Here is a 22,795-nt window from a genome sequence, read left to right as displayed (position 1 = left end):
GCAGAATTTTTTTTCTACAAGATGTCGTTGCTCAGGCCTTCCCACTCCTGTCCTGTGTAAGAAGTAGGTTTCTTTCATACAAGTAGTGGAAGAACTGACTATTCTCATGATAGGTAGGGCCATTGTGTGACTTTTTTCCACATCATTCTTCTAACCAATCAGCCACCAATTCCAGTAAGCCTCAGCTACCGTTTTGCTCTGCAGCTCTCAGATCCTTTACAGATGTTGGTAACTGTCACAGCCATTCATTACTCTCACATACAAATGTCCTGAAATGTCAGAAGTCAGACACACGCTGTCAGCTGAAAATTGCCAAATCTGGCCCAATGTGAATGCTGTGACCATTACAACAACTACTTACATTTGAATATACAGGTTCTAGTAGCAGTTTAGCACTAAAATTAGCATCATTGTAGAATAGATGGAGCATGTTATGGCTATATTTATTAATATAGCCTAAATGCAGAGGAGATTTATAGTCTATTTTATCCACCTACCTTTTGCTTACCAAACATCTATTCAGCACATAATCCACTCAGTGTGGTTATGCACAACTATAAACTGATTCTTCTCCAAATATAGTATTAAAGTCAAGAGTAAATAAAAGAGATAAAAAACATTATCCCTTGTATTTGTGTTTTACCTGCTGAATGAACAGAACAGAATAATTAAGCTGGAAATGCTTTTTATTACTACTCCTGCTGTATGAATTCCAGTTAGATCTTTCTGTTTTCCTATAAAAAATGGCACTGGAGTAATAAGTTCAATGTTGATCAGCAGTGATAAATTTCTAGGGAATAGATATAAGTGTGAGGGACTGGACCCAAAGTCCAGATGTTCACTTCTAGGCCTGTCTCTTCTTCTCTCACCTAATGGTTGATATTTGGACACTGGTTAAGAAATAGGTTTGCTCCGAGGACAGAGAGAAATGTTCCCATAAGTATTATATTTGTTCTCATGTGCTTTCCAGGGCTTTGTACAGTACTGTCCACATTTAAACTTCCAGAAAATGCTCACTCCTTCTGATTATATTAAAAAAAAAAAAAAAAAAAAAAAAAAAAAGAGAAAAAGAAAGAGCATCTGGCTGTTAAATGCTGGTTATTTACCAGGTCTCAGACAAGCCAAATGGGTTCCCTCTGTGTTTAACAACCTTTCCTTGTTGAAAGTATTGTTTAATTTCCCACTTCTGCCACCATCACTTCAACAATACTAGGGGAAGTGTAAATAAGGGTCCACAGATGCTTTAAGCACCATAATCTTGACTGATAGATGTTCTAATGGTAAAACAGTGGAGGGTAGCATCTTTTTGCCTAATCCCACTGATAAAGCTAAACTGAGATTTGAAGCAAGAACAAACACTTTGGAAAGAAATAATCAGGTGAACACATTATTTAAAATACAAAGTAAATCAACTATTGTCTTCAATAACATGCTTTTGTAGCCTAGTGGTAGTAAAGGACAAATCTGCTAAGTTTTACAGTTTAGTTATCTTAAATGAGTTTTAAAAGATCCTAAATAGCAATGACTTGCTGATTACATAGTTTCCAAATGTGTCTGATGCTACCCTTACTAGGAACTCTGCTTCCACAACTAGGAATTGTGTTTCAGTGGAATTACACTGGGTAAATTGATTCTCTTCCCTAATATCATTCTTCTAAATTAAATGTGTCAGGTCTTTTAATTCTCCTTCAAGATAAATAAAATATTTCTTCTTGAATATGAAATCAAAGTATGAAAAATCTAATTTGCTCAGTTAAGAGAGCATGCTGTATCATGCTCATTTTCAGTCCACAGCAGAAGAGATGGGATCATACAATTCAAATGCAATTCCATGGTAAGGAAGTATCCACAATGGACAGGTGTAGGTGAAAGGAAGGAAGAGATGAGGTTGCTATGAATGGACGATCATGTCTTATTTGACTGTGCATCCTACCAGGTGCCAGCTGGTTGCCTTGTATGACAGATATGAGGGCAGAGGAATCTAGGATCATCTAGGATCAGCCTTCATCCTTTGATCAGGATCAGAGCAAACTGTAAGCCACCTGTCCAGTCACCAATTGTCAGTAAAGTCAAGGACTATGTAATATGCCAATCACCTAATTTAACAAAGGTAGGAGGGAATTTTATTGATGAGGTGCCTGGGTTCAGCAGTAGCAGTCATTTTTCTCCTTCTTAGTAGCTGGTGCAGAGCTGTGGTTTTGACTTTGAGCCTGGGAACAATGCTGATAACACCGATGTTTTTAGTTGTCTCTAAGTAATGTTTACTCCAACCAAGGATTTTATCAGTCTCATGCTTTGCCAGGAAGGAGGGGAAGTCAAGAGGAAGCAGAGACAGGACACCTGACCCAAACTAGCCAAAGGGGTATGCCATACTACAGCACATCATGCCCAGTATATAAACTGGGGGCAGTTACCTGGAAGGGCTAGATTGCTGCTTGGGTTGGGCTGGGTATTGGTCGGCAGGTGGTGAGTGGTTGTATTCTCTTCCCTTGTTATTTCCCTTATCATTATTGGTGGCAGCAGTAGTGATTTGTGTTATATCTTAGTTATTGGGCTGTTCTTATCTCAACCTGTGGGAGTTACATTCTTTCAATTCTCCTCCCCACCCCTCTGGGAGTAGGGGGAGGAAGGTGGGGAGTGAGCGAGCAGCTGCATGGTTCTGGTTTGCTGGCTGGGCTTAATACACAACACAGCTGTACAGAGCTCTTCAGTAGTGCCCGCAGATGCACTCAGCCATCAGGTGTGTATCCAGCCCCCTGGCTCCCTCTGGGGTAGTTAATCTGTGGAGCTAATATGTTCAGCGTGGTCTCTGCCTCTGACCAGGGAACCAGGAAAACTCACTTTGTAGGTGGATGTCCAAAAAGCAGGAGCTGGGCTATTGACTCATGTGCAGCCCACGTTCATTGACTGGGGCAGGGGTGTCAGGGCCAGGACACTTTAGTCATTGAAACTACATGATCCATCCAAATAATGTGTAGTTCCAGTGAGACAGGCGGACCCTAAGAGGTGGGAGTGGTGAGAAACATTGTGATATTACAGTTTCTTTTTACTTTCTTGAAAAAAATCCATAATAATACTCTTTATTTTAATAATTCCTTGTCATACATTAGGATGGATGGATGTTGTGCTGGTGCTGCAACATGGCTAACTTCCTTGAGGGCTCATTTCTAAAGCTTCTTTGACTTGCCTTTCACATTCTACTGTTTCCTTGGTGATTTGTCTGGCCTCATCAGCGTCTTGTTACTAATGCATATTTGCTCAGCTGGGAAGTCACTTTCTCATTATTTCTCAAGCCTGCCATGTGCTGGCCATTTGTGATATGAAATCCTGTGTGTGTTACAAAAAGAAAAAGACACTCTTCCAGACAGTCTGTGGAAGTACTGGAAGAGGGACTTTTGTTCTTATTTTGCAATTAGTTGTGTACCTGAGATTTTATTTTGATTCGTTATTTCTTTTCCTCCTACCTAAGGAGGATTCCGAAAAGAAATATTTACCATCCTTCTCCTCTGTATTTATGAACAGCTTCTAAGAATTTTGAAATACTTCTTTTCCTTGATGATTTTTGTCCTTTTCCATTTTTTGCAAATTCTACCTTCTTTTTCTTTATATAAAGTAAAGTTAAAACAGACACAGCGTTTTACTTTACGGCAAAGAAGAGAATAAAACCTCAGAAATTGCTGGCATAAGTGAGTGTTTTAATTTTCCGGTGAACTCTGCAGTCCTTTAAATGCCTGTGATTTCATACTTTTTAGATCTCTGATTCTAGTGTAATTTGAGGGAGAGGGCTACACTTTTGCACAAGTGAGAACTGTTTCCTGGGGTTACTGTTTGGTGTGCAAGCCTTCGTTTAATTTGGACTGAAAATGGTGGCCTTATTTGGGATACAGCCTGCTTATTTGAGGCATATTCTGCCTTCATTTTAGGCACCTAGTGAATCACATCTTCCCATTTTTCCTGTATAGAGATATATTTCCTATAGGTAGTAAGTAGAGAGTAATATGCTGCCCCAAAACGTTATATGGATAGGAAGACTCAGTTTGCCTGAGTTCACTAGGTGTCTAAGACGGCCATTGACTGAGTTGGCTCAGTTAGGCTGTGTAAGACCATCCCTCTGGGACTGAAACACACAATTCCGAAAGGCTTGCCCCAGATCTTTTCTGGACACTCTGCAGATACTCCAGAAATGGGAGAGGGAGTCTGTGCCTGCTTCCCATGGCTGAACAGGCTGGGTTTGCTGAAACTGCCTGCACAACACAACAAAAGAGATGTTCTTTTGTCTGCTCTTCTTTACTTCCCTTTCCTTAGGTCTTTGTAACCTTTTCATACTTCATTTCAAGCAGCTGTAGAGAAAACCATAGCCAAAATAGCAAGGGCAGAACCAATCTGCAGTATAATGGCTAAACTTGTGGCAAATGCTGGTTTTCCTTTTTCATTATTCTGTCAGCTTTACAGTATCTTAAGTACAGCCCCAGGCCCCGTGGTCTCTTCTGATCTGCCTCTCTTTTCTTAGCATGATAAGTTGATGGTTTCATGCTGGAAACCACACTTTCCTTCTGAGACCCTTCTCTGTCCTGCTAGGCTCAGTGAGAGACCACATTTCTAGATATGTCCATAATTTATGTTTAAATGTATACATGTAACACTGCCTTTTGGGGAGCGATGAAGAACTGTGAGCAGGGAGGAGGAGAGGAAAGAGAAGAAATATTTCATGGCTGCACAGTGGTATACAACAGCAAGCTATTACTTTCCCTTTAGGGCTTCTCATATATTTTGAGCACTGCGTGTTGTTTGGTTGTTAGCATTCTTGGCCACACTGGCACCGCATTGTACACAGTCTGAGTAATTCAGCTGGCTTCAATAATGCCATCTATATTTAATGTTTCAGAAGCTGCGAAGATTGGTTTAAGATGGTAATTTTCTGTCTGCACTTTTGAGATCTATGCAATATGGGCAGTACTGAACTGTCTCTGACAGAGATTCAGCATTGGAGGTGGGAATGTGTAAAAAAACCAACAAAATACAACACACACACACACTTCCCCATAGAAAGAAATTAGATACCCATTTATGTACAGGGAGGATTTCATCCTCATGAATGGAGGAAGCTTAACACTGGAAAGCGATATTTGCCATTTCTATACAGAGCAGCTCCCGAGCTGCCATGGGAAAGACAATCTGTCTTGCTTTTTTTTTTCTTTGTCTAAAACACACTGATTGATCTCTGGAGAGACGATGTGTAGGGGGTTTTATATCCTTTTCTCTCTCCCCTCTGGAAATTACTGTAAGAGGATATCAGTGATGTCTACCAGTCTGACCTGGACTTACTTCCTGGCTTCGCCTCTTACGGTAAACCATGGTGACAAATGTTTTTGGTCGCATGAAGATCAGCTGAGCTTCCGGACTGGTGCTGGTGAAGCTCTACACTATGCAGGTGTCTCTTCAAGGATCCTCAGAGCTGCAGTGAGCACCATAAGATGCTTTTCTGCTTCCTGAAACTGGGATTTTCACTCCGGGAAAAGGACATTGTATAACTTACAGGAGATCCTCAGAGACCCAAAGAATTGCACACTGAGGACCCCTGGAAGAGAGAGAAGAATGAGCCAGGCATTTCCGGGCTGTGAAACTGAGAACTTCCTTTGGGGGAAGTGGGGAGCTGCTATCTGGATGCCATGGCTGTGCCACGAAACTAGAGACATCAGGACTGAAAGGAAATGACCAGAGAGATAAACAAGATTGAAGGAAGGGACACTCTGATAGCTGTGTTGGCAGTAGCCGTGAGACAAGCCAGCAGGACATAAGAGGTGGGAAGTGGGGTAGGAAATGTTTCATGGGTAGGTGGGCAGGGGGGGAAGCTCTGGTAGAAAGGCTAGATGAGATGGCAAGGTAGATGGAACAGTATCAGACAGAACAAACATTAAAACCAGGAACAACAGTGTTTTGTTTTAATTGATCATGGTATATACTTGCAAGCAACCTGAAGGACAGAAGAAGTATCTATAGGATGAATTTTTAATAAGCACATTTATGTGCAAACCAAAATGATTCTGAGTAATTAAATACAATCATCTTAGCATCATTCATTGCAATTCTTATGGAGAGGCTGTCTGTTTATAAGCAGGTATGACAGCAATCCCTGTTTACGAGACTTGCCTCATTCCTGCCAGTACAGCATCCTCTTCCTATTTGCTTCTAACTTTGCCAAACATCACGTGTTTGTGCTGAAATTTTTCAGGCTGTTCGTCTGTCTAAGGCTGATATTTTTTTTCATCAAATCTATTTCTTCGTTTTCCAAACTGAGAACTAGAAGAGAAAAATAAGCTGTTTGGCAAGTATAATTCCTCGTTACAACTTCTTGGTGGTGGCATCAAGAAAAAGAAATGTCAGCAGCCGACCCATGCAAAATTAGCAGGTTCTGCAGCTTTTGGAGATATATGCAAAGTAGGGACCCCCCCCCCCAAAAAAAAAAAAAACCAAAAACAAACAAACAAACAAACAAACAAGTTTAAACCCCCAGGGGATGGATACAAGGTTTATACAATTCTGATGTCTTTAGGAGTTGGGTGAGAGGATCCCAGTTCTGTGAGTATAAAACCTTGTGTGTGACTGGGAATATAGTACTTTAGTTACAGATGCTCTATTTTCCTCCCCCATGAAAATAGGACCCATTTGTTGCTTTTGAAAATAAGAGCCTATGCACACACAGTAAGCCTGCAGTAGTTGACAGTTTAACCATTAAGACTTCTGGAAGGTTTTATATCAGGTACTTTGCAGCTCACACTGCAACCAAAATGCACACTCTTACCCTGGGGAAACAAAGCATGTTAGGTATTTTCCTGGGATTCCTGTTCCTGGCTGGTCCAGAGCCAAGTACAAAGAGCAGAGAACATCTCTCTCTCTCATGCTTTCGGAGCAGAGAATATATTCCACACCACTTTCTCCAATGCTCGGGCACTCTTGGAAAAATTACCTCAAAGACAAAACAGAAAAAGTCAGGATCAAAGGAAGGGAAATAAAATTAAACTAAATCACAGTGGGAGAGTGCAGTGGGAGATGTGAAAATAAAACAGTGGAAGTTGGTGAGCTGATATGCAGTATGTAAAGTTTGGCCATGATAAAAACATGGGGAGGGGATGGGTAGGATAGGGAAGGAGATTTCAGTTCTGGTGGAAGTGTAACAAGTTCAACCCATAAGTGAAACTTGGTTTCCCATTTGTAACAGTCATTCAGTAGTGAAAAGGTTTTCCAGGGACAGAGATGGACCGAAAGCTCGCTTGGGATCTTCCAGATGAGAGTTTGTACTTTTCAGAGGGGTGGGCTCTAGTTTCTCCCAGAAACTGGATTAAAATCTCTGAAATGGGATGAAGTCTGGCTGGTGGTGGTTTTCTTCTTGGATATGCATGGCTATTCACTTCTTTCAGAGGCTGTGGAGCAAACAAAATCTCTAGTGATGATCTCCTCAGACTCCCTAGTACTTGTAGCACTTCACTGGGACAATGATGATGATCAAATCACATTGACTAGAGACAAACAGAAGGGTTTCCCTCCCCCAGTAGATAATCAGCTAGATGCATTCCTGGCTTTGTGTGAGGATCATTTTGTCCATTTTCACTGCTATATTTGAATCTTCAGAGGCTGATCACACAGGTGAGACATAACTGCTCAGAGAAGACTATGCAATGGGGGGAAAAGATGCCTTTCTCTTAACAACCTTGGCCACACACAGGTGTGTAAGGTCCAATGGACTGCAACTGGGAAGAACAGGATATTTCACCAGCCCCTTTTAGGTGATACATCTGCTTGCCAAACCTCAGGTGTCCCAGCTAGTGACTCCTGAAAGGGCATAAGCTATCTTTCTGGTGTCTTGTATGCTCTGCTTCTCTTCTGAGGATTGAAGTCCCTTCTTTCTAAATTGCAGAGATCAGCTAGAGCTATCGTGGATAAAGCTTAATGGTCTGTAATAATAAGAGGTTACAAGGGGTGACAAAATGGTCCCTTCTGGGCTAAAAAGTTATGAAATGTCTGGAAAGCTGTAACTGTGCTAAGGACCTGCATCGGTACCAGTGTGTGACATATGACAGTATAAACAAATTCCGTGATTCTTCTGAAAACACAGGGAGTAGTACCCAACAGGCGAGATGAACACAAGCCTGAGGTGCCAATCCATCTCTGGTCGTGGAATGCCAAGGTATAGCTTCCCCACAAAAATGGGCGAGAGCATCAGTGGAACAGACCTTGTTATTTCACGGAAAATCTTGAGTTCTGAAATGCTCTGGTGCTGCAGTAGAGTCAATACACATACCTGAATGTCTCTTAAAGGCTTCCAGGGAGCATTCCAGGTAGCAAAACTCATCAAAAAGCTCACGTAGCTGGACTGTAGAGTGTGTGAGATATAATCAGACATATAACTACATTCATTTCTACTTCAGTGGCTGAATTAATCCATCATAGTGGTGTTCAGTACAACAAAAATACACTATCAATAACTCCATCAGTCCCTGAAATGTCATCTGTTCCCAAGCAGCTCTGAAAACAATACTGGTGACAAGTCATTCGATTCCTGGGACTTCCAGTGCAGTGGAACAAGGGCAGGGACTATCTCTAGTTTTGCTGTCTGTAACTTACCAAGATGCTGAAGATCTGCAGTGTTGGTTTGAGTCAGAGTTACCAGTCCTAAGCACAAACATAAACTAAGCTTTAGATGCTTAGATACACGGTTAGATAGAATCATAGGTTCATAGAATGGTTAGAGTTGGAAAGGACCTTAAGATCATCTAGATCCAAACCCCCTGCCATGGGCAGGGACACCTTCCAGTAGACCAGGTTGCCCTGTTGTTGTGGTTTAAGCCCAGGCTGCAAATTAGAACCACGCAGTCTACTTCCCCCCCCCCCCCCCCTTTCTTCCCCCCACTCCTGGAGGGACGGGGAGGAGAATCGAAAGAATGCAACTCCCACGGGTTGAGATAAGAACAGTTTAATAACTAAGGTATAACACAAATCACTACTGCTACCACCACCACCAATAATAATAATAATAATAATAATAATAATAATAATAATAATAAAGGAAATAACAAGGGAAGAGAATAAAACACCTCACCAACCGATACCTCGCCCCCACCCCCCAGCGTTCTAGCCCTTCCGGGTAACTCTCAGTTCTACATCCTGGGCATGACGTGCTGTGGTATGGAATACCTCTTTGGCTAGTTTGGGTCAGGTGTCCTGTCCCTGCTTCGTCCTGACTTCACCTCCTCCCTGGCAGAGCATGAGACTCACAAAGTCCTTGGTCAGAGTAAACATTCTGACCAGCAACTGAAAACATTGGTTTTATCAGTACTATCCCCAGGCCAAAAGTCAAAAACACAGCACTGCACCAGCTACTAAGAAGGAGAAAAAGTGACTGCTGCTGCTGAACCCAAGACACCTGTCCAAGTGGACCTTGAAATTTCTCATTCAAGAAGTCCTTAAAAAGGGAGTGTGCTTACAACCAATATGTGGCCCCATCAAATCATAGTTTCCTTTCTTAATCACTAAGTGAAAGCACTATAAACTCCTTTTTAATCTCGTCTTTGTCTCCTTCTTGCTCTTCAGCAGTGTCTAACATTCACCTCATCAATACAAAAATGTATGATTATTTCAGAATTAATTGAATCTACTGATCTACTGTTGACAGTCACAACAAATCTATGCTGAACCTAAAGCTAGACAAGACTGGGGGGCGTGAGCTTTTATGGATGTCCCTACATTCCAGAATTATCTTCATAAAAATAGGTTTTGGTCACAGCTTTTTGTTTTGACAGTTCAGATCAGCAGTCTTCCTGGCTGATATATTGATTGTAGGGCGTCAGTCTTTCTGATCTAATAAAATATCACTGCTCAAGGGATAAAAAGGAAAGCTTTTGTCTTCTTGGCAACTCAGTGTGAAAGCTTTCCAGAATATTGCTTTGCATAGAATGAAAATGGCTGTGGGCCAATGACTAATTATATTAAAGGACTGTGCTTTTAAATTATTTATGTACCATAGTGTTTACCCTAGTATTATTAAAACCAGTGCATATACTTCTACAAATAAGATTTTGGTTCAGATGAATGTGACAGTCGCTCTGTGGGTGATATACTGTACCAGGAGTTTCTACTTTAATGTAACAAATAGCTTAACACACATTAACAGATGTATTATTCGTGGAGCACTGCTGCAGAAGGAGATGCAGATGAAAATAATTTACCTCTGGTCCATTTAGACACAGCAGATTATGCAACAACAATAAATGTAGGAGCACACTGCAAAGCATTGTTTGAAGTGAGGATTTATCAAAATGAGGATTTAAAACTGCTTTGGATCCAGACAACGCTAATCAGAAATTTCTTTTGTTTGTGCAGCAATTACTGAGCATACAGGAAGAATTAAATAACAAAAAATCCGAACTGGAGCAAGCCAAGGAAGAGCAAACACATACACAAGCGATGCTTAAAGTCCTGCAGGAACAGGTGAGTATTTGTGGCGGGCTTAAAGTGCTGGCTAAGGGGATGGAGGACTCATGGCTTCACCTCCAAAATCCATAGAAGTCTGACCACAGAATATCCTATGAGCAAGACAGAACCTTATGTGGCCTGTGTGTTTGCTCTGATTAGCATTTGCGAATATAGCTGAGGCTAATACAGAGTTTGAGAAAACAGTGAAAAGGGATCCTTATTTTATCCTATCCAGTATTTAATATCATGCCTTTAGTAACATTTCCTCTTATCCTTCTACATAGATATCAGTAATGTGTGTTTTCTCTCTCTGAATTAACAGAGAGAGTTAAATATACCTAAACAAAACAGCTGTTTCTTTTAAGATCAGTATTGAAAAAAAAACAAAAGAGCTTGGCATGTTTTGTGTTATTCATGCAGGCACGAGTATACAAAACTCTTTATCATAATGGCATTAAAAAAGCAGTTATCAATGCACTTATTTAAGCAGTGAGAAACAAACCTCTGTAAATCTGATTATGATGCCTTCATTGATACTAAGGTGTCTTATGACACTCAATATATCTGATAGTTGTAGAAGCAAAAAGAAAATCTGGTGTTCAATCTGTAAATCTGTAAGTGGAACATTGCACTGTGTGAAAGCACAGTGTGCTCAAATACGTGTTGTTTGTAGACCATGTGGCTGGGACACACTGAGATCACAAATCCCCACCTTTGCTGCACAGGCCCAGTTTCGCAACCTTATTTTAATCCTTTTTATATAAACTTTGAGTTAAAATATTTGGTGACTTGGTTAAATGTTTGCAAATTAAAGGCTGTGGGATCTGAATTGATTACATGGCAGAGATTCAAAATGCTGATGATTCTTAGGTTCGAGGTTTCTCAGCATGTATGTCTGAATATGGCTGCAGAGAGATTTATACATTTAATGTATATATTGGGAAAATTAAACTATGTTTATTTCAGACTTTTTTAATACTCAGTATGCAAGCTGTGTATTGCCACATTTAACATTTGTCTTTGAATTTAGTGACAAATATATTCTAGAAACTAATAATTTAGATTTGGGGGAAAAAATAAGCTTTTATGTTCAGATACATGTACTTAGCAATACTGGTTACAGAAATAACCTTCCAAATGAGAGCTGATACAAGACTGTAAGTCACAAATGCCGTGAGGAAGAATGGATTTGGTAATGACAGAATCTTTATAAACACAAAAATCCCTGAGATCTCTTGTGTTAATTGCATCTCATTTCCATTTTTACATGGCATGCAAGGTGTAGTGTTATGAAATACTTAAATAACAATGCAATTTCATTAATTTACTTTGCATCTTGGCAGCAATTAAATGCTGCCAAACCGTATAGGAAGATCTTGTAATGCTAAGCCCCAGCAGGGACCACCAGGGCAGCCTTCTGAGTCTCTGCAGACTCCTACTAATTGTGAATCAAATGTGTGCTCATGCTAGGCAGACAGACGAAACAGTAGCTGGAAGAAAGGCAGGGTGGATCTACATTTCTCTTGAGAATTAGTTCTGAAACACGCCCAAAGCCAAGACTGTAAGTAGCCAGAATTCCTAAGGAGTACTACACAGCCAGTGTGCTTCTCCAACAGCCCTGAACCAGTTCCCAAACTTTCCCAAGCAGCAGAAGCCCTAGTAGTAATGACCCCCACTTGCCAAGGCTCACAGCTTTCCTTTACAAGCACCAGAGCTCATCTGTGTTTTATCCACAACAAGTGTTGAAAATCACCTCAAGTAAATATGAACATTTCATTCAAAAATAAATAGCACCAGGCTACCGGCTCGATTGCACGGCTTAGTTTTGTGATATGTTTGCTAAAATCTGCCTTTTAATTTCAAGCTGGCAGGGGGATCCTGCCTAGCCTCACCACGGGCATGTGCAGAGAGGTGCAGCTGTGTCTGAACATGTCTGCTGGCTCAGCACATCTCACACTGATCCAGTTGTGCCAACCCTGCTGTGTCCAGGCTGAGATGTCCTGCTGGGAGAGGTCCTGTTGGCTTGTGCACCATATTGCATTTCTTTATCCGAAAGGATTCTGGATCAGATCTGTCCCATGGCCACCAGCTCTGGTTTGTCAGATGGATTCATGCCCACTGGTTTGAGTCAGACTTATGTCTAATGACTGACTCCTCAATCCTTCTCCTTTCCTTTCAGGAGGGCCCTTGGTTGTTACTGGCAGTAGTGCAGTGTGTTGCCTCAGCATGCTCTCTGCTGATAACATCACACTCCCCACCGACCTGCAATGGAACTGTCCTAGGGGGTAAGGCAAGTCCTGTTTTTCCAATATTGTATGTTTTTCTGAGGTTTCTATTCCAACATTTCATTATTTAGGATGTGAGAGAAGAAAATACTGTAAATTTTAATTTAGAAAAAAAAAACCACAATATTGGAAAAAAAAGGGACTTTCCCGCTTTAGCCTGTGGGAATGCAGCTGAACATTTTCTACCCATACGTTTTCCACCATTATCTCCATTGGTTCACCTCACCTCCTACTGCAGTGCTTTCAATGTAGATGTGGATGCTAGCACCTCCTTGCCTGAGCTCTGGCATCCTTTCAGAGCATGGCATGCAATAAAAGGGATGGAAAGGCTCAAGCATCCTGTCTGCATTAGATTAACCAGTAGAGCAGTGCCAGGGCAACGATGGTGGGAAACCATGGTGGGGTGAAAGCCTGCCAGATTAATGTAAGCTAGAGGCTGAGCTCACTTTCCCATCAAATGCACATGTGGCTGATTGAGGGTGGTATGTCACCAGCAGAATGCATACAGAACATTGACCCATTAGCCAGTAGTCATCAAGGGCTGATGGCACTTTATCAACCTGGAAAAGGAAAGGTAAAAGGTAAGTAATGAACAGCACTCCTCGATCACTCAGGACATGGCATTAGCATGCAGAGCAGTTTTACATACCTGAGCACGCTCTCCTGACCTCATATTCAGATGAGTTATTCAGCTTAACTCAACAGAACTGTTCACATGAGGTGAATTTCTATAATGAAGAGTTGGCAGAATCAGGAAATGGCCTTTCAGTCACACCATGATGCAGAAATACCTAATTCTGGTGCTTGGCTGGAAGTAGCTATCTCAGCTCGTTCCTACTGGACATCCTCACAGTGAGGTGGTTGCTCGGGATCTTTATTTTTTCAGTGTAGGGAAAACATGTAGCATTCATTGGAAATGCGTCACCCTGCTGTCAGTATAAGTTGCAGACTTTTTGAGGGTATTGAAAGATAAGCATCAGTGAATTGAACCAGGAGACTTGAAGAGTTTACAGTCCCCAACTATCCTCTGTACTACTTTATCAGGAATTGTTACCCCCTTCCCTCTCTGTCAGGATGGGTTTAGTGGCATGAGTAGCGGTTCCCAAACTGGTGCTTTTAACAGCCCTGCATAATAAATCTCTCTACAATTACCTGAAAAGAGGATGGAGTGAAGAGGTAGCTGGTCTCTTCTCCCAAGTAACCATAGAATCATAGAATAGTTAGGGTTGGAAAGGACCTTAAGATCATCTAGTTCCAACCCCCCTGCCATGGGCAGGGACACCACACACTAAACCCAGTGACAGGACAAGAGGTAATGGCCTCAAGCTGTGCCAAGGGAGGTTTAGACTGGATATTAGGAAAAATTTCTTCAGTGAAAGGGTGCTCAGGCATTGGAACAGGCTGCACAGGGCAGTGGTGGAATCACCATCCCTGGAAGTGTTCACAAACCGTGTAGCTGAGGCCCTTAGTGACATGGTCTGGTGGTGGACTTGGCAGTCCTGGGGTAATGGTTGGACTTGGTGATCTTAAAGGTCTTTTCCAACCTAGGTGGTTCTCTGAGTCTATAATGAGGTACGCAGAGACTATGGCCTTCTTACTGTAATTGTCAGATTGGAAAACTCTGAGAAGCTGGGAAATGAATGATACGCAGTTTAGTTGTTGATGCCACACAGCAGAAAGATGATGGAGGTAACGTAGCCACACTAGGGTGATAGTCCACCAGTGCTACAGATTCACACACCTAATGAAACAAACTGGTGTTCCATTTCATCTGGGGTTTAGGACTGTTGTAATTCAGGCTCACAGCTATATCATCAATGGTTACATCAACCCCAGTTTCTTTGGCAAAACACAAGGACTGAAGAGGAAAGTTTCTTTTATTGCTCCCTATCTCCCACTGCCACAGATACCTACTCTGAATTAAGTTAGAATAAAAGCGTGACTCTTCAGAGATTTACCAAAAGGGCAAAAGGTTCCAAGTCCTTCATGTAACTGTACAAACTTCAATGGCTTAGTGGCTCAGGAGAGCTGCAATGTCTCCTCCTTTCTGTGTTTGCTTAGTCACAGGATGAACAACTGCATCTTTCACTGTGGCTTTGAGATATGAGCTAGAACATTCCTTAAATATCCTGGGAGTCGTTTTTGCAATGCCCAGTGTAATCCTGGATTTTCCCCACAAAGCCAGTTCAGGAGGAAAAATAAAGTTTTGGTTCAGATCATATGTTTGGAATTGTCAGTGTGTCCTCAGTTCTTCCTGCCACTGGTTATATAAAAGAGCTGTTCTTCACTTCTTTTTCCATCATACCCAGGAGTCATGTCATTTATTTGGATGCTTCCTCAGGAAGGAAACACAGTCACACTTTGGCATCTTAAACAGTGCAAAAGTTATCATTAGCAAAATACTATTTAGCTAGCGGCAACTTGCAAATACTGTAAAGTTTAAATTAATAGCAACAAGAATGGGAAATGAAATCGTTTATTATTCTTGAGACCCAATTCTGTACACTTTTTATATCTTGAAACTGCTTTCTAATCTTATTATTTAAAAAATAATGACCCAGTCTTATTATTTTCCTTTTTTTTTTTTTCAACCTATCAAGCCTTAAGTATGTTGGTTTCAAAATGGCTTGAGCAAAAACTCATTAGAATTATATGCTCCATCTGTTTTTCTCATTGGAAGCTTTATAAAATGCTCCTTCAAATAAGTCAGAGATAACTGTGTAAAATACTGAAGTAATGTGCTTGTGTTGTTCTGTTTTTTGTTCACTCTTTGCAGTTAAAAAGTGCCAAGGAATTAGCAGAAATCAATGGGCATGATGAATCTCAAGCAAATGTAGGTACAGCTATCGATGTATAGATTTCGATATACACACCTAGATATATACGCATGCATATAGTCTCAAATTTACTGTTTATGTCTTAAAGCTGATAGAATGGCTGAATGATTTGCACATCAGGTATGAAGTGCCTGTTTCTTTTTTTTTCTTGAAGCCACGGGTTCAAATCCCAGCAAACTTCATTTTAAGGTAGATAAATTGGGTTCCGTGCAATTTACTTTGTAGGATTTATTTGGATGAGACTTTAACAACCAATGTCCTACTAGCTGTATGTGGGTGTTAAAGATACCATAGAAACGACTGCAAGAGAAATGCTTTGCCTTAGTGTCCTGTCCAGGATTACTGAAGCTACAAAGTTATATTGTTTGTCTTTTTGGCTGCCACCTTGCAGCTGAGCAAGTCTGGCCATATTTCAGTGCTGAGTGAAGTGATTCGTACACATGTATAATTTGGAAACAGTTAATTTGCACAAGAAGACTGAATTAATTCAGTGAGTCATTATTTTGTCCAAAATTGTTAAAATACTTGTTAAGGTCATGTTTTTTCAAGCCTGCCACCAAAAAAAAAAAAAAAAAAAAAAAAAAAAAAAAAAAAAAAAAAAAAAAAAATTGCTTCTGTTATTCCATTTGTGATTGCAGTCAAAACAGCAAGGAGAGAGAAAAAAAAAAGGAAAGCTTTCCTGCTATGCTTGTCATCCAACCATGCAGCTTTGTGCTTTGTCATAAACATATGAAAATTAAAACTGATTATATATGATATCTTCCTCCTAACCAAGAGAACTAGCAACTGTCTGAACACCAATATATTTAACATCTGTTTTAGTCAATGTGTTGTCTAATGGCACAGCCAGGAGAGCAGTTTTATTTTAAACCTGAAGGGAAGGCTCAAATTTTGTGGTCTGCTTTGTGATAAGGAAATGTTGTTTCCTCTTTTTTAATCCTTTCCTGAATCTCATTCATTGTGGTCTGTTTCCGCAGTGAAGTCAATAGAGCCTCATAGCTCTCAGCATTTGGACAGGAGACATTCAATATTGTCTGATAGCTCCAACAAATCTGCAGTTGCAGTCTGTCTGCTTGGCGTCTCATTGTCCCTTTGAAAGATTCTGTTTGCAAACCAAAATAAAGACATTAATCCACTGATGATCTTCAAACGCTCACATTTGCTACCTAAAAATTTGTCATTGTACAACAGTTGGCTGCAGGTTTCCTAAAGAAATTTGCAAATGTAAGACTTAGAAACTTTCTAAAGGAACTTGCTTCCTCTCCAAATATGTGGATGAAACAATGTTTTGCACGATCAAAATGTTTTAAAGGAAAATTACCTAAATGCTTCAACTTGTATCATTCTGGCTCATATGTAACTGGATAAAACAGAAAAGCCTGAAAGTTTTATTTTTATATAATATGAAGGTTAAAATAGCATTAAAATGAAACATTTCAATTTTGTAAAGTCAGTGTTTCAGTACATCATTCCCAGTCTAAACCAAAATATTTCAGAATCTTTGTTTAATGGTAAATTTTCCAAAATGTAATATTTTGTTCCAGTTTGTACTAGTAGGAATTGTTCAAATGCCTGAATTTTCCATAGCATAGAAACTATTTTCTGCCTCTCTTTTCCATGAGCTTTTCCTGTGATGATCTCATAGTAATATTAGACTACTAAGAAAAGAGGTCAATACCTAAATTTATGATGAAGAGGGAGATCAGACAGCTGCAATTATTGAGTCACAGTTGCAGCCATGTATTCAACAATTATGCCACCATGAAATCAGAGAAAGCACAGCAGCACAATGGAAGTAGATAAATAGAGGGAAAGAACTGATGTTAAAGCATTTGCTACAGTAATGAACTTTGTAAAATGGAAGTTGAGGTACCCTTCAAACAATTGTCATTTATATCAAATATGTAGTGCTCAGGTATTGTGCCTTGCAGGTTGTCTCTCCACATCTATTCTCAGCAGACTTCATGGTTCTTGCCTTTGGCCAGTGTGAAAATCTGGGATGATCAAAGAGAAAAAGGCTTCGTGGCTCCTACGTGGTTGTTAGTGAAGTGTGGTGCATATAATGGGATTAGGACATATTTGTTACAGTTGACAGGTTGAATTCAGAAAATGAAATACCTCTACATGCTGAGCAATAGTAGGAGGTGTTGGTAAGGAAAAATGGCAACGTATGTCTATATCTAATCTTCACACTGTGGCATATTTAGATTACTTACTCTGCAGAAAATCAGGCTCCTAGAAAGTACAGTGAAGGCTTCAGGCACACTGCATACACATCAAGAAAGCCCATACTGTAGTCTTAAAAACATTGTTTTCTGCAATCCTCAGATTTTCTGCTAATGGCACTGGTCTGCATCATAGAAGGTTAGGGTTACATTAGAAAATAGTATTTCTTAGAATAAAACCTGGTAATATTTTTCTTCGTAAAAGCAGATACAGATGAAAATATATACTTAGACCTATCCTGGTATGTTTTCTACATTTCCATTATGCGAGACCATCCTGAAAGGGAAATAAGAATCTGGACACCTTTGGAAAAAAGAAAAACATCACTCCTGAAATGTGCCCAAACTATAAATGGACCAGACTTTATTTTTTTGTCTTGTTTTGGTGGGAGAATTGAGCACTGTTAACTAAGAGGCTGAAGCAATTGACATGTCACCCTCCCTGCCCTGGCAGTTCACATACAAATCTGGGGGGAAAAGAAAATGAAATTTTAGTGTATTGCCAGTATATCTACTTTTTCCAGAAAGAAAACCATCTTACAAGCCTTTGTAAACACTTACAAGGGTGTTTCATGAATGACTTGCCAGGTACACGCACTAATATTTGTTATAGCTGTTGACATTTCCCAGCTATACTCTGTGTCAGGAAAGGCCAAATGTCAGGCTCAAGTGGTACATGGAGCCCAAGATCCTGGCCTGGTGTTAACAGAGGCTTCAACATCCAGAACTGTCATGCTGTCACTGAGTGTTCATTTCCTTCAGCACTGTGGTTAGGAAAAGATTGCTTCTCGCTCCTAATCTGCCCCCCTTTTAATTTCCTCTTCATTGCTGCATATAATGATACTTAATTTATATGTCTGTCTTAGCTGAAGAGAAAATAATGGCCAACAGACAATTATAATTTCAGATGTGATCCTCTTCCAGGATGTTCCCAGAGTCTTGGGAGCTGATTAGTCCCAAAATGAAAAAAAACCTTGCTTGGGAGGTGTGCACAAGTAAAGAACATTTCACAAACTGAAAATGCTAATCATATGTTTTGTGGCTAACTCCATAAAGGCAATTTATTCCTCCACTCTTTCTGCAGGGTCAGTGGCTTTCTGTGGAGCCTTTTGTATATACGTTAATTCTGTGTTTTGATCAAAGTTCTCCTTTTGCTGACTGCTGAGTTCAATATATATAGGGCACTGCATGCAAGTAAGTTATATAGCCTTGATGAATATATCCCTGGTTTAGGGGTGGAAAGGTTAATATCCATGGTATCCCTCTATTGTTAATGGAGAAAGGAGATTTCTTTTTTACCAGGCCTTATTTTAGAAGTACTCAGTGATCTTTTTCCAGGACTTTGGCACTCTCCGTTGTCAGTTATCTGCCTTCATTAGATAACTCTGGTGAATAACTCCTATGTAGATATGCCATAAAATGGTAGTCAAGAGTATCAGTCCTCCAAGTTCAGACTGAAGCAAGAGGTGGGTCATGATCACAGAAATATTTTGAATGCTCAGACTGCAGTTGCTTGGTGAAGTCCTGACTCTGTTGAAGTCAATAATTAAATTTTCATCAGGCTAGAAAAGTCTGATATATTTCAGAGAGTAAAACTGATTTCATCACAAGTGTTTTTTACCAGCTTTTTGTTCTGTTTGAGTTTCATTGTTTGAACAAAGTAATGACTTTGACCTCATTCGTCTGTCTGCCTCCAGTTAGCATCTCCAGCAGCTTGGACACAATATTCTGTGGGTTTTTCTCCAGACATGAAATCAATATTAAGTAGGGATGCATTTTTCCATTTGAATCCTTGAAGCTGTTATCACAGCATTCCTCCAGTTCAACCAAGCATCTTAGATTTTATGTGTATTCTTCCCTTAATTGAAATATTAATTTAAGTGACATATTTCAACAGTTTTACTAAACTGCTCACTTTATGCTACATTGAAAGTGATATTATTCCTAACTACACTCTAGTCTTCTGTTTTCACATAGTAGGATAATCACTGATGATCTCTACTAAAGACAAGTAAAGCTGACTCATATGAGGCTCATTTTTCCAGCAAGATGGGCCAAGATTTAAAAACCTAACCCACTTCAATTTTTTGAGAATCCTGTAATTCCATCAGACTCATCAGAGTTCAGTTCTTGTACTTTATTGTGCTTTTACAGGAAAGTACAAGTTCAGTTCTTGTATATTAAGGGAAGCAACCGAGGGTGCCTGCTCTGAATGTCCTATGTCAGTGTATGTGTTAGTACATATCTGCCATAGGATGGGGTACCTCTGTGTGGTACGACTGCCTCACATTGTGCCAGGTGAGAGAAAAAGGGTCCTTGAACACAGGAAGAGGAGAGGAGCTAGAAGAGTGCAGTGCCTGCTCAGATCATCCCAGTGGTTTGGGACTACGAGAGAAAAGCTGGTCACCTTTAATGATGAAGATCCCAAGTGACTGCAGATGCTTTTGCTTCACTTCATTGTGAGTACAACAGCCATTTCCTAACTAGCCCACTCTTCAAAAGGCTTTCTCCTCCCGCAACAACATAGGCTCATGATAAAAAATATGCTTAACATGCTATTATAAGAGCAATTTGAGCCTAAAGTTACAGGCTAGAAAAGCCCAGTACAAGGCTTGCACACATCAGGAAATGTGTGTTTTATTTCTATCCCAGTTTCTGAGGTTTGTATGCTGTGAACCGCAACCTCAGTCAACTGACATGAGTCAATGAGTAACTTCCTTGACATCACTGGGGTCATAGAATCATAGAATAGTTAGGGTTGAAAAGGACCTTAAGATCATCCAGTTCCAACCCCCCTGCCATGGACAGGGACACCCCACACTAACCCATGCCACCCAAGGCCTCATCCAACCTGGCCTTGAACACCGCCAAGGATGGAGCATTCACAACCTCCCTGGGCAACCCATTCCAGTACCTCACCACCCTCTCAGTAAAGAATTTCTTCCTTATATCCAATCTAAACTTCCCCTGTTTAAGTTTGAACCCATTACCCCTTGTCCTGTCACTACAGTCCCTGATGAATAGCCCCTCCCCAGCATCCTTGTAGGCCCCCTTCAGATACAGGAAGGCTGCTATGAGGTCTCCACGCAGCCTTCTCTTCTCCAGGCTGAACAGCCCCAACTTTCTCAGCCTGTCTCCATACGGAAGGTGCTCCACTCCCCTGATCATCCTCGTGGCCCTCCTCTGGACTTGTTCCAACAGTTCCATGTCCTTTTTATGTTGAGGACACCAGAACTGCACACAATACTCCAAGTGAGGTCTCCTGAGAGCAGAGTAGAGGGGCAGGATCACCTCCTTCGACCTGCTGGTCATGCTCCTCTTGATGCAGCCCAGGCTACAGTTGGCTTTCTGGGCTGCGAGCGCACACTGCCGGCTCATGTTCGCTGGATGTCACCTACTGATGTGAAATAGAGAATAAATCTTTTGTTTTCCTTTGCTTCCACGCATGGCTTTTGCTTTATGAAACTACCTTTATTTTGACAAAGGAGGTTTTTACCTATCTGATTTTCTCCCTCCTCCTTCCGGCACAGTACGGGATTGACAGAGCAGCTTGATGGGCACCTGGCACCTAGCCAAGGTCAAGCCACCACACACACACATTCATAAAGCAAAGACCGACATTTCTTGAGCATGAGGAATGAGAAATGCCTGTCAGACACAGTATAAGGCTAATGGGTCCTTGCAGCAGGCTCTTCTGGAGCACACAGGAGTGAGTGGGCACTGCAGAGAGTGAGGTGTTGACAGCTGGGTACGTTTGAGGGTAGGGAGAGGGTGCTGGCAGCCTTTCTGTATCCAAGAGCTGAGGGGTAATGTCCCCTCCTCCAGAGAAGTTGGCATCTTTCCTCCACCCGAGAAGGTTCCAAATGGCGTTTTCAGAAAAGAGCATGGGCTATGTGTTCTCTTCAGCCCCTCTGTTCTAACTGCTCCTCTTTGCAAGACTGTATTCAGTCAACTAATCAATTCATGTAACAAGTGCAGTTAACGAACAGGACTAATGGTGCAGTGCAGGGATGAGGATAGCCCCTTGAGGAGAGAGAAATATGGGATTTGATTTCTTGTCATGGCTGGTTTTGTTATTAGAAGAAAATGCAAGGACCCTGTACCCTGATTTGAGTGGGATGTAAAGCCCCCAGAGATTACAAAGACCCATTCACTCTATGTATTCAGGTTATTTGTGTCCTGGTGGGGCCAGCGCCAGGAGGTGGGGTGTGTCTGTGCCTCTTTCTGCTCCCTGCCTTTTTCATTTCAGGCATTTATTTGTAGCCCTTCCATCACTCATTTCTTCTAATTTCCTTAAATTTAAGGCATGTGGAGTATGAAAAATTCAAGCGGCTATGGCCATTGGCAGATCAGCAGCTTTCCTACTTGCCACAGCAGGCACAAGAAATGGCTACCTCATGAATTCAATACTATGAGGCCTGAAAAATAACAGGAGTTTAACTGGCTGTTTAGGACCATGTTATCAAAGAACTTGTTCAGCCCTCAGAAGTGCTTACACACTGATAGATCAAGTCCCCCTGAGTCCCCCTTTGGCTGTCCCAGACCCGGTTCATTAAGTTAGAGGACAGCAGTATAGATTCCTTAGCACAGTGCAAAACTCTGCCGGCTAAATCACAATCTCTGTGATTTCAGCTACAGTCTATGCCTTTGGGAGTGTCATGGGTTCAGCTGGGAGGCAAATGGCTACAGCAGACCTAGGTATATTCTGACACAAAGTGTGCTGTCTGAAGCAGATCTGGGCTGTACCAATAACCCCTTTGTTAATGTGCAGAAAGAAATCACACCACTCCCATGTCCCTAGTTAAAAGTGTAGAGTAGCATCGCCTCTTGGCTTTTGATTGGAGTGAATTCCTGTCATCTAAGGGAGGAGAAGAGAGAGCTCTGAGACAAAATGATAAAACCCATTCAGCCGCCCACTCGGCAAATCACAAAAGTTTTTGACTTTAAATTTCATATAAGCTCCAGGGGAGACAGTTCT

At 41.0% G+C, this 22,795-nt stretch overlaps 1 protein-coding gene across 1 annotated transcript in view; it reads left to right on the top strand.

Annotated features, from left to right (window-relative positions):
- ENOX1 (ecto-NOX disulfide-thiol exchanger 1) overlaps positions 1 to 22,795 on the top strand; it is a gene marked incomplete at its 3' end in the record, with an annotated part of 138,140 nt that overhangs the window by 98,528 nt on the left and 16,817 nt on the right. Inside the window, exons 9-10 of the mRNA XM_080613609.1 lie at positions 10,378 to 10,485; positions 15,532 to 15,588. Of these exons, the coding sequence (XP_080469735.1) occupies positions 10,378 to 10,485; positions 15,532 to 15,588 (165 nt within the window). The remainder of the gene's footprint in view (positions 1 to 10,377; positions 10,486 to 15,531; positions 15,589 to 22,795) is intronic.

This window comes from Psittacula echo (genome assembly GCF_963264785.1).
Source record: "Psittacula echo genome assembly, chromosome: 3".
In the NCBI taxonomy this organism is placed as follows: Eukaryota; Metazoa; Chordata; class Aves; order Psittaciformes; family Psittacidae; genus Psittacula; species Psittacula echo.
The sequence above is the reverse complement of the archived record's forward strand: the minus strand, read 5'-3'. Positions and strand labels throughout refer to the sequence as shown.